Source organism: Grus americana, chromosome Z, assembly GCF_028858705.1.
Source record: "Grus americana isolate bGruAme1 chromosome Z, bGruAme1.mat, whole genome shotgun sequence".
NCBI lineage: Eukaryota > Metazoa > Chordata > Aves > Gruiformes > Gruidae > Grus > Grus americana.
Window position 1 is genome coordinate 67,337,826 of NC_072891.1, and position 12,954 is coordinate 67,350,779.

General features: G+C 35.7%; 1 protein-coding gene across 3 annotated transcripts in view; it reads right to left on the reverse strand.

Annotated features, from left to right (window-relative positions):
* Positions 1–4,282: 4,282 nt before the first annotated feature.
* Positions 4,283–12,954, reverse strand: part of SNX2 (sorting nexin 2) — a 37,730-nt gene continuing 29,058 nt past the window's right edge. For all 3 annotated transcript variants that reach the window (XM_054809480.1, XM_054809479.1, XM_054809478.1), the window contains 7 exons: positions 12,058–12,171; positions 11,737–11,830; positions 9,747–9,952; positions 8,571–8,714; positions 5,775–5,855; positions 5,596–5,667; positions 4,283–4,770 (listed from right to left, as the gene is read on the reverse strand). In XM_054809480.1, the coding sequence (XP_054665455.1) occupies positions 4,720–4,770; positions 5,596–5,667; positions 5,775–5,855; positions 8,571–8,714; positions 9,747–9,952; positions 11,737–11,830; positions 12,058–12,171 (762 nt within the window). In that variant the 3' untranslated portion in view covers positions 4,283–4,719. The remainder of the gene's footprint in view (positions 4,771–5,595; positions 5,668–5,774; positions 5,856–8,570; positions 8,715–9,746; positions 9,953–11,736; positions 11,831–12,057; positions 12,172–12,954) is intronic.

Genomic DNA, 12,954 nt, shown 5'->3' on the forward strand with positions numbered 1-12,954 from the left:
TAGGTTGATTTGAACCAGTGTAACATATATTAAAATCATGTTAGTAAACTTAAAAGCAAAACTGTAACAGCGTTGAGCTCTGCTGGTAACAATTACATAGGCTGCCTTCAAATTCATCTGTGGAGCAGGCCTCAAAAGGTCCTCTAGGAACTATATGTATTGGTCTTCAATGCTGTTTTCTGTTATGAATATCAGTATCTTGGCTTATATTCTTAAGTTAACATGATCCAGAATGTAAAATAAATGAATAATATACTCCAGTTTTAACTGTTACCTGTCATTAGACTCTAGCTTTAGACTCGAGTCCAATCCGTGAAGCATGCCATACTTAAATTTAATTGCACAAGAATGTGGCCTTGTCACAATCAACCTTCCAAACTATCTAAAAATGTGATACATTATTGAAAACAAATTTAAAAAATCCCCTTTGTTGGCCACTTCTGTTTTTCTTTTTCCCAAAATTGTCACTGTGCAATTCCTCCTATGGGAGGAAGGGGTGGGGATTCAGCATTCATCACGCTAGAATGATTCATGGGAGAGAAAAAGGAATGAACACAGGCAACTCTGACAGATCAGTTTGCACTAATCATCATGATTCAAGGACTTTCTGAATGGCTAGTTTCCAGAATAGAAGTAAGCAAAGAAATGCATATAAAAATTCTAATCAAAGTGATAAGTAAAGTACACATCAAAACAAGAGGCCAGATTAAAAAAAAGAGATAGTAATAAGATCACAACCTCAGTTTGCTGATTTTTCATTTGCTACCAGAAAGTTTTAAGTGAACTTGCATCTCACTGTACTCCTACAGATACTGGTCTCCTAAGTAAATAGTAGCAAAATTCAACATGCTTAATAAAACTTTGAGTAAAACAGCATTTGCTTTTTAAGGGGTTCAGGTCTTCCTCACTCCTCCAAAGATTTAGCTGCATTTTTTTTAAAAGCGGCGTTGTTGTTTCAAAAACATCACAAAGCACTTTCATCAGCCAGTGAGTATAAACAAGACCACTTCAAAAGAAGACAGGCAGAATCATAACTCCAGAAAGGTCAGTCAGTTTTCTGCATCAGTTCAGAGAATCAAATAACCCTCAGTACTTCTGGCAGCTACAATATTTGGAGCTGGTAAGTAGGTAGTTTTCTGAACAACTCAAGTGTGTGTGCACATGGGTGGGTGGGGCAATGCGTGGAAATCAATGTATTAGTATGATGTAATATAACTGCAGATTTTCATACCATGCAGTGCTCCTCTACCCTGCTGAGACCTCCCCTGGAAGTTCCACATCGGATGTGAGGCTAAGATAAAGCATTTCCTTTCTCATGATTTGCGCTATCTTCCTTCCTTGTGCTCCTCTTATCTTCATCTCTCTAAACCACAGATACTTGGTTTATCTCAAGTCTTTTCTTGCCCTTCCATTTTCATTGCATATTTCTTTTAGTTTTCATACAAATAACCTGCTAGAAGGATTCTGCCTAAGCTGCCTTGCATATTATTCTGAGACACTCTTTCTTAATGACAGATTTTCTTAATGACAGAAAACAGATTTGGATTATTTCATATCCCGTTCCTATGTTAGTCACTTCCTCACAGATCTGGGGGGGGGGGGGGGGGGGGGGGGGGGGAGAAAAAAAGAAAAAAGAAAAAAAAGAGTAGTGTTTTAGCAGTGAAGTCAAGTTATTTTACTTAGTAGCAAGCTCACTCCCATTCAGCTAAGGATGACAAGAATTACAAAAAACGAAGAATCCACTTAGCAGATAACAAGTACCATTTTGAACAACCTGAAACTTCAGCTCCTTACACGTTTTAATATTGAACTTTTTTCTTTTTAAGAGAATCATTTCACTGTACATATAATTTTAGTGGATGTTGACTGTTCACTTAAATGCACAGGATATACTAGCCAGCAGCTCATCTCCACTAGAATTTGAAAGAAACTGACATATTTGGGGCATGAACTCCAGACACGCCAAAACACAAACTTCCATATGAGGCCTTCAGAGGGAAATAACACAGGGGAGGTAAAAGAAGGAATAATTGATAGGGAAGCAGAATATTCCATTTTAAAAGGCACAGTGACTAAAGAATCAGAGACATATTGTAGACTGAATGCCAGTTTAAGAAAAAGGTAATAATGTCTTCAATTTGACCCACATTACTTCATATATTTTTAATTCAAAAAGCAGCATGGACACGATGGATACAAGAATAAGGATGATATAAAATTGTAAACATCTACAGAGTTTATTTTAACCTAAAAAGTAAACTAGACTTCAGTAGCACCTTGCCTTTTATACAGCATTCCAAATGTAGTTCACCGTTTCGCAAACATTCATTTTGTTCATGCTAGTGATTCTTCAGTGGTACGGTGGCTTCGAGTTTCAGAGAAACACCACTTGAATTTAGTACAAAATCCTGTAGTGAGCTCCACAGAGAAAATAGTTCAGGAACACCTTCAATTCACTTGGTTTGAGAAACATCTGCTAATACAGATGTTAATTGTACAAGGAAAGATGATAAGCAAACCTGCCATCTTCATAATGTAGGGTAATATATGCAAAATAAATTAGCAGAATCTTGAAACAACAGGAGTTTTTTATGCTAGCCAAATGTGACAGCCGATTTGGGTCTTTTGCTCTAATTAACATCGTGATTCAAAAAAACCTACAAATCTTTTGTAGTAGCAACCCTCTGTGATCCTGAACTCCAGAAATGCTGTTATCCTTTTGTTCTCCAACAGGCTTCTGGTTTTAAGAAAAAACCCTACTCAACTCATTCTCGTTTTCAGTTGTCTAGTATAGACAAAGTCACACTAATCCCTGCTAGAAGACTAATGTGAAAGCTATTTCTCATTCTCTCATCACAGAGAGAAGTAGTCTGATCCATAATTCAACTGAATTCTAATCCTGATAGAAGGAAAAAAAAAAAATCAAGAGCTGAGAATGTTGGATAAAACACTTAAAGAAAAGTGTTTGAGCTCTGCATGTTCAAATTGAGCCTTTTATTCTGCAAATACCCACTTTCACTCTTACTGGAACAAATCTGAAGTTTAATGTTGAGCTGTTGGTGGATTTTCATTAGCACAGAGCAAGCCAAAGTCAAGTATTATCATAACACTTAGTAGTATGTTATGCCTAGATCAATTTCTTCAACATAAACCTGTTGAATACTTGAGCTTTTCAAAAAGCAGTTATAAGCTAAATGACTTAAAACCCACTGATGCACAAAGTATTACAAGCTCAAGGTTTTAGTGTTTCACCATTTAAAAAGATGCTTGATAAAGACTTGATAAATGTTGGGGGTTTTTTTTAAATAAGTTTCTGTACTCATTTCCTTGAAACTTCCTAGAAATGCTGAGTCAACAGAACTCTGTATAGAAACAATAAGAGACAGTAATCTGGAAAATTTACACTAATTTAGCTGCATAAATCAGTATATGATCTTCCAGCTGAATTTAGGTTTCCATTCCGTTCAGGAATAGTGTTGGGTGCTTCTTTATGCTTGACCACAAACAATACAAATTCATGGGCTTATCCTGCAGTCTTAGGATTAGCTGAAAGCAATAGCTTCTCTTGTATTTTATATGATTAACATTTGTCTAAAATTTATTAATATTAATACCTGCCATTAATATTAATACATGCCATTGACAAGGTCAGTATGTCATTAAAATGACAAAGCAGCATGTCCTATGTTAATATTGTGTATTTCAGAAAAACGTTTAGCTGCTCTGATTTTTTACAGAAGATGTAACTGGTCCCTGTAAATGTACTTTCTGCTCAAGAAAATCCAAGTAGAATGCTAGCCCTTACAACTGGCTTGCACACCTCAAATTACCTACTCTGCTTCCTCCCCAGTTACCAGAATTATTGCAAGATTTTTTTTCTTTTTGTATCCTGAGACCACTGAAGGCAATTGATGAAATTTATCAGTCCAGTAGGACGTCAGTGTTTTACCACATAGGTGATCTTAATCTTTCAGAAGCTTTGTAAAACACTTGGAAGAGATTTCGATTTGTGCCTGTCTGTTGCCCAGGCGTCAGCCTTTTGACCCTATGAGTATTAACACATTATAGTTTACCAAGGCAGTGACAACTTCAGGTGAAAAAAAAATAGCTGTAACAAAGAGATTCAGAATTAAAAACCAGAATAGTTTACCACAAATACTTTTAATACCATTTCCAGCATTCTTTACTAAACGTTGTTTCTGCCTTTGATATAATCTCAATTTGTTCTAAACACTACTTCTAAGAACATCAGCAAACATCTACGGACACAAAACCAGAGTGCTTAATGTTTCACAAGGTACATCCCTTTATTATTGTAATCACAAAACCATGATTTTGTACAGGAATGTTTAAGTGAACATTAATCGATGCAATTAAATTTGTTTCATAAAGATTAGGTAAACGTACTACAGAACATTGTATTGTAAAGAACAAAAATATCAGCTTTCTGGCCTTGCAGTGCACATTGTAGTGCAAGTATTAAGACACAATAGTGTTCAATTCAGCAATGTATTGCAGAACATCATGCCACAGTCCACTTCAAAGAGGGGCAGGACATGCAGCTTGTTAATAAAATGCTGTAGTATATAAAAAAAGCCACATGTTAATTCATAAAATATATAGTGGTTTATTTGGATGATTTAGAGTGATTTCATTGTGGAATTTAGTTTTATCCAGGAAAAACATCCATAGTGTCTTGTCATTTGGAATATTCTTCTTTTAGGCGATGGCTTTGGCTTCAGGTAGGAATGCCTCCCAGTATTTTATCAGCTTGAAGAGAAGGGAAAAAACACTCACTGTTAAGTACTAAATGCTGGAAAAGAAAACACATATAGCTTCCTCCCGTTGTGGTAAACTTGTCTCCACTGGACAAAGTAAGAACATAGGTGCTTCATATTACCCATTCACATTATTATATAATGCAAGAAAAAATACAAGTAATATATACACAAATCTGCTCATAGCAGCAAGTTGTTATGAGCACACTGTGTTACCACATATTGAACACAATGCTATAGGATACAGTTATACAGCATTTGTTTGCAAGCTCAGTTTGCTATTCTTATCTCTAAAGGTACCACTTTTTTGTTTTTGGTTTTTTTTTTAAATTAAATAAAGCCAGAGAATTATAGTCCCAGAATGAACAAAGGAAAGACTCCAGACACTCTTTTGAGAACAATGTCTACTTTTGAGTCACTGGAAACAGTTTTACTGCTTTACAATATTCAGTAATATTTTGTGCTTTTTAAAAAGACCAATAATAAGTATTCATGTGTCTTCAGTGAGTCTAAGTAGATATTCATTACAATTTGCTCCTTTTTATAAGTGAAAGTATTACTTCAGTTTCAGAAGGAGAATACAAGACCCTGCACTTGCCCATATCTCTAAGGGAGGGCTTCTCTCTTGCTTCCCTCAGTTAGAGCTCCGCAAGGGAGCATAGCAATAGCTAGGAAACTGTTATGCTCCAATACAGAACAGACTAGAAGTAGTCCTTCATGTTTTAGAAACTGCTATACTTAAAGCCTGTCTTTTTTAACTAACCTAATACAGAATGTATTAAATATTAACTTGTACAAAACTTAAAATTTATCTTACCTGCTGTTGTGTTTGCACTAACGACTCTAAGTACTTGATAATAACAGTTTTAAAGTCTTTCACTCGTTCCTTCTGTTAATAAATAAATTATGGCATATTAACCTCTTAACCAATTTTACTTGGAATGTCAGTATTATCTAAAGTAAAACTGTCATTTACTTGGACAAAATTATACGTGCCTCAAATCTTCCCACTTCCTTGCGAATGGTTTTGGAGATCTGTTCAAAATCTTTTTCCCCTTGCTGAACTTTTGACTCCCACTGGCAAAGGAAAGACATGCAGAGATAAGGCTTTATGTTGTCCATTCAGTCTATCAGTATCTGAACTTTTTTTACTATATTAGTGACAGTCACTCAAGAGCTGAAAAGGACCTATTTCTGACCTATTTCGTTTTTTTGGCATGCTTAAGAGAAAGTCTAATAATTTCAAAATAACAACTTCTATAATAGGATGTCATCGGATCAGTTAAAACAATGGTATTTCTTAGGTAATGCTATCTGAGGATGAAGTGTAAGAATATCTTAGTATTGCTACTAAGGAACACTTAATAACATTTTTTTAAGATTATTTAGAAAAAGGATCTCTAAGCTTTAGATGGTATTCTGTTTACAAACACTGCTATAAAAGGAATCTAAACCTGTAAGCTTTCTGTGACTATCTGTCCAATCAAGTGTGGAAGAGTCTCAAAAGTTAGTTCCCTGTACTTTCCTAATCCCAGAAGAGATGATTAAATCTTCATCTTGACCTATGGTCAAGTATATTGATTATCTCCATCATATTTCTGTTGCACATGACAGGCTATTGAGGACGTTTATTGGATTTCCAGTCAGAACACATGTTGCTTAGGCAAGCCGTAGCACATGCTTTCTTGTTCACTGGGAACTGTTTTCATAGTAAGCAGGAGTAGAAAAGTTACGCAGGTAAGAGCATGAAAGGAACATTCAGAGGAAGTGGTGGTGTTTCTGGGGTTTTGCCATATTGGGAGTGTGGCACTCATGTAACAATACATGACACTATGTTATGTTTCTCCTTAGTTTATGGGAAAGACACCCAGGTACACAAGAAGAGATGATCATCATCTACATTACCTTATAACTGCTTTTACACACTTCTTATGTTGTTAAATTTAAGCTAGCTTTTTTCCACGGTGTATCTACACAGCTATCAGCCTTGCACTTCAGACACATGCAGGCTAACAGATATTTAAAATGCAACTATCTGTTCATCTCAACATATATACACATAACTAAGTCACGGGAGCCAATATATCCAGTAACACTTGTCTTCCTCAGAAAAAGGCAGCAGGGAAGCAACCTACCTCAATATAGCATATTCCTGTTAGCACTCCAGTGGTGCTATTTAGTCACAAAAGCATTTTGTGGTGCAACGTCAAGTTACTATCATCTATGTTCCAATAAATATCTACATATTTATATTTTTATTTATATTTATCCAGAGTCCCCTTATTGCCTTTTCAGATACACATTATGAAGCTATGCAATAAGTCATAACATGATGCTCTTCACAGAAGAACAGCCTGAAGAGTTATCTAATAACTGAAACAATACAAAACTCAGCCAAGGGAGAAGTAGATGAAGACTGCCTGTGTCTTCCTACCACAGCACCTAGTGGTGCCTGAGACTTCAGTGAAAGCCTCTACAGGCCTAATGGATCCCACATCCCAGTTTCATCATGCCCAAGTCCCAGGTTCTATACAAATTATCACTGGATAATAGAATCTTAGAGTTTCTGACAAGAAGAAGTTTCTCCTTATTCACTAAGGTATTTCTAGGACTGTTCTTTGGCCTTTTATCTGCAAAAAGCAACTGAGTCATGGATGAAGCTGAAGCTGCGTAGGCTTCCACTTTGCAATTTCTCTGCCAGAAGGACTACTACTACTACAGAATTCAGCAACTCTGAACATATTCCAATGGCAGCAATAACTTTCGATCAGCACATTCAAATTGTGAGTTTACTAACAACCTTCTCTAATCACCGAATAAAGTAGGAAAAATAAATCGTTCAGGAACAACCTAACTAATTCTTTTAATAGTAGGACTGAGTAAGGATAACTGAGTATTTCCTACTACTTTCAATACTCAGGACGTATTTTTGACAAGAAGTTCCAGCTCACTTGTACTGTGGATGGATGGGTGACTTGAATCAAGAGAGGCAACCAGCAAGAATGTGGTCACAAAAGAGTGACACTAAGTTTTCCCAGTAAACATAGGCCTTTTTTTAAGAAAAAGAAAGCCAAGTAAATGAGTAACTTCAACACCATATGCAAAATATATTGAAGGGCAGAAAGAACAAAGCAGCATGTGGTTAGTGACCAATGAGGAAGCCAAACAAAGTAACTGCGTAAGAGAGCTTGAAATCTGCAATGATGTTCTCCCATTATTTAATAGGAGAATACTGGTGCATAATTAGAATGCATTAATGTTAAATAATTAAGTTGTCCTACCTCTTCAATTTCCTTAGTGAAGCATGATAGAAAAAGTGTATAAATTATGACACTTCAACATGTTAGATTTATTTTTACTGAAATTACACCATATATACATACTTTTATATATATATGGGTAGATATGCTGCATAATTAAGCAAAACATGGGAACAGTTCTCGATTAGTTGCCTTAGCTGAATTTTAGCTTTAGAAGCCAAGAGATGCTCCTGTGCCTACTCAAGTGATCTGTTAACAGTTAAAAGCATTATTTAACTTGTCCATGTTCCCCTCCTCCCATCTCCCAGACTCTGTAGAGACAGCATCAACTGCCTTACAGATCTTACAACACGTAACAATTGTGCACATTTAATATTTTATATAAATTCCTTTTAACAATTTCAGTAAATATGAAAAACAGCAAATGAGTAAGTGATTTGTAAATCAAAATGGTATAAAGTAGTGCATTAATGCAGAATGAATGAGTTAATGCAGAAAGTCTGACCTCCAAAACAATGTTTGATAACATTACCTCTTTTATCTCATCTTTAGCTTGCTGCAATTTATCAGGTTTGTTGGCAAGTTGGAGCTTTGCTTCAGCTTCACGTTTTTTTTGTAAAGTGACCTGAGCATCTTGCCACTTCTGCCAGCATTTCATTCGATGATCAAACACACCCTGTAAGGAAAGACAAATTTATTAAACAACTGGAATTGCTAGAGCTATCTAAATTCCTAATAGGAAAAGGTGATTCTGGATAAAACTGGAACAAGTATACTCAAAGAAACTTCACTGCCTCTACCACACGTCTTCTTGCATTTAATCTGACAGCATGCTTGCAAGCCCAATACCTTCCACAAATAACAGGGTATTCAAGAAGCGTTTTCAGAGCAGACACCTTAGTACCTGAAACCATTTTATTTTCCTCATTCCATCAAAACACAACTGAAACAACTGCTACAAAGTGTTTTATTAGGAAAATACTTATTTAAAAAGAGATTCTAGTGAACTTTCCATGCATATGGATTACATGTATATTCAGCTATACATTTTTGTTAGCAACGGACTAAGGTAACAGAATTAAAGTATAGATATTAATAAAAATTCTCATCAAAAACAAAACACCAAAACCATATACTCCCAACAACCTGTCTAGTTCAAAGACTTTTCCTGGCTAAAATTTGTAGACACGCTTCCCAAGTCAAAACTTAATTATGCTGTGCAGCATGACTGACACCAAAATTTAATATTTTCTTTAATGAGATGTAGGTCAACAAATTGTACTTGCTTCTTATTTACAGAAACTATTTGGTATCTACCAAATATGGCCAAATTATGTTCTCAAAAATTTATGAGCATACTGTAAAAATAAGTAACCTGAAAGAAACAAGTACAGTATGCTTAGACACAGTAGCATATGGTGTCCCCAAATACTGTGCAGAATTAGTACTGCTCAAAGTAGATGATGTTCACCATTTACATTTTGTCTGGATCTTATTAATCCACTCCCATTTTTGATCACAACCATTTTTATCATTGGAATAACTGATCATGGATGCATTCACTTTACCCAGCTAGAACTTCAGGCAAAAACTTAGTCATAACTGTGTTATGACATGTGCAAATGCACACATTCATTTACCCTAAATCTACAAGTTGAGGAATGTGACTTTACACACCAATATCAGTATTTTTCCCAGTAGTACTCACTTTTACTGCAGCAATGAGACGAATGTAATCACCAAGCAGTTCTGAGAACACGTAGAAATCAGCGAAAGCTTGTTCTTGATGCAATTGATCTATCTTCTCCTCAACCTCTGCAAGCTGAGACAAAGCTCTAGAAAGAGCAGTGTGGTCCTCAGAGTTACCTAACATGGCAGCACTTTTAGCAAAGGCAGCTGTGTTGGCTGAAAGCTCTGAAATACAGGAGTAATGTTCAGTACAACGTAGTTAATTGGTTATATTACTCTGCGGCATAGATCAGTGGAGCAAAGAACTCTGCCCTCTTTCAACCCTGACTTCGCCAACTGAAAATATTTAAGTTGTATTTCCTAAAGCTCATAATAAAATACACAAGGAGAAACACTCCTGCATAAAACACTCTCCATCAGTAAATGTTTTGCTGAGCCTGCTAATGTCATGCCTACTCTGTCTAGCAAAAGACATGGAAAAAAACTGTCACTTTGGTATTATCCAACTGCCTAGTTCACAGAAAATGCAAGCCCACAAAACAAAAGCCAAATCACCTACAGGGTAAATTCAAAACAATTTTAAGAGGTCTATAGCACAGTTGTTCCATGCAGTTCAGAGTGGGAAAAATGCCAACTATTGCACAAAACCACCACCCCCATGAGTGGAATTTATTTCTCTTGGACTATTTTATTGGCTACAGTACCTTTGACTGAGCATACTGCAGTGTATTACCTTAAAAGAGCATGCTTTAAAAGAAAAAAAAAACCCCACACCAACAAACATACCCCCAAACCACATACCAGCATGGCTGGCATCTATGAAGATAAAGTTTTGAGCTTATTCATTAACAAATACTGGGGCAATTATCTCATCAAATCCCATGTAAGTCATCCTGTACAAAGTTAAGTCCTGTGAAGGACCTTTGAACAAATGTTTAATCCAAATTACTTCAGGATTAAAAGTGCAGGTTTGTTTGCAACTGTGCTGCTTCTGCAGAATCATCAGAACACTAGAAATGTTTGTACAAGCAAAATGTCTTCAGATATTTAAAAACCTTACAATTTAAACGCAACTCTTTAAAAAAACCCCAACAAATCTTCAAATCTATGAGCAGGTGTCAAATCAACAGTAAACAACCACTTTGATTTTCCATTACTTAAAGTACTCTTTAGTCTTGAGAACATCTGGCCAAATATTTTTTTACTACAGAGAGTAATTCCTGAGAGAGTTATGAGAAAGCAACTTATGACATTTTCACGTACTTTTGAAAGCGTAGAGCTGAAATGCGACCCTGTATTTTAACCTAATACCGTAGTGTCAGAAGGCACATTTATGGTCTTCCTTGAAGTACAAATCAAAGTTTTGGTGCTTTGGCTTTTTAAAAACCATCTGATGGAATGCAATCTTTGACAAAACAGCAGCACATGTGATTAAAACATAAACTTACAGGCTTTGCTTCTCTAAAATAAGTTTACCAAAAGCTGATATTCTGAGACTACTTATCTTTCCAGAAGAGTTTACCGTAACTGTAGCTTGATGATGTATCATTATGTGGACCAAATTAAGAATAGTAAATTCCTGTTTAAGAGCTTAAACTCAGTTAACAGAGCAATACTGAATCAAAAGATGTTTAAATGGATTATGCAGCCACTTTTTGTTCAGAAGGAAATGACTCTTGCCATAAGACCTAGAGATACATTTATGGATGCCTACTGTAGTAGAATCACTTGCTAGGTATGGTATTGAACCTCTGCAAGAAAAAAATTTATGGTAAATCAATATAGTAATTTTAGGAATGACAGATATTCTGGTTAAAATTAAGATTAGAAACAGGTATAAAAAACGCTACAGCACTTTAAAAGGTACAATTAGAAGATTTTTGCATTAAAATATACTGTATAACTCTACTAATTAGTTAAGAGCTCTGACATACTAAGCTCTGGTTTCATCACAATTTCCTAACATTCTAAGCACTTCAGCTCATGCAGCCACATAAAAGTAAAGTTACCTTTTCTGTGGCAGACTAATGCTTCGACACTGGCATGAAGTTTCCTAAGTTGCTGATCCAGATTCTCAAATTGCTGCTGTTTTTCTTCAAACCACTGACAAAAGATGAAAGAGTCAGGCATTACAAATTAGATTACCAACAACATTTCTGGTTTTAAAGAAGCAAATTATCCACGTACTGCCAGGGTGGTCAACTGATACAGCTAAAAATTCAAGCCAATAAGCAAATTAATAACCCATTTTCTACTTCTACAGCTTTAAAATGCAATTGTTGAGGCTCATTAATTTGTCTCATTATTCAAGCCGAAAAATCAGCTCTTACTGCATCCGATTCATTCATCTTGATTGTCATTTTGTTGACAGCGTCGGCAGCCTTGTTCACCATCCTCAATATTCCTGCTCCGCTCAGAGCCTGGGTGTTAACCGCTCTCGGCAGCTGGAATTGAATGACAAATAAGGGCAAACAGACTGGTTAAAAGGATGGAGGTTTAACTGGGCACAAGGGGGAAAGAAAAGGATATAGTGTTTTCTTTATTCCTATGTGTTTCAATATAGTGGAATCTAATTTCTCAGATTTACTACTTTTACGTTCTCAAGAGGAAAACTTAAAAATATAGACTATTTACTTTTCTTCTACATCTTTACATTTAAATGGAACAAACAACTCACTTGTCCACAGTTATTATGAACTAGCCAAAGGTCCTAACTAGCCACCTATACACTACAGAGAACAAACTGTCACTACAGGAACAGAAAAGCTTAGATTTACAACAAATTAGATAAAAGAAATTCTGTAAAATATTAATTGTAATGCAAGATTTGCACTGGCTGCTGATTATAAAAGGTTGATGTCTTCTTGCTTTTCAGTATAGGCCAGATGTCAAAACCTACCTCATGCATATCAAGAGAACTGTGTATTTGCTTAGGTACTTACTCAGGGGTAAGTTAACTTCAAATTTAATTGATAATATTATTCAGGCTGGTCTGAATATGCCATACAAGGTGGCCTCTATGTCAGACCATTTACCCTTCATGTGATGTTTTGTCTGTCAGTAGCATTGACAAATCCACTAAGTTATCTATCAATGAAGCTTTTGTCAGTAGTGAGGTCTCTGTGACTTATTAGTATAACTAAGAAATTGACATTGGCCAAAAGACAGTTCAGTGTTAACAGTGAATCCACTATGAACACTTATAAATAGATATTATGTATCTTTAA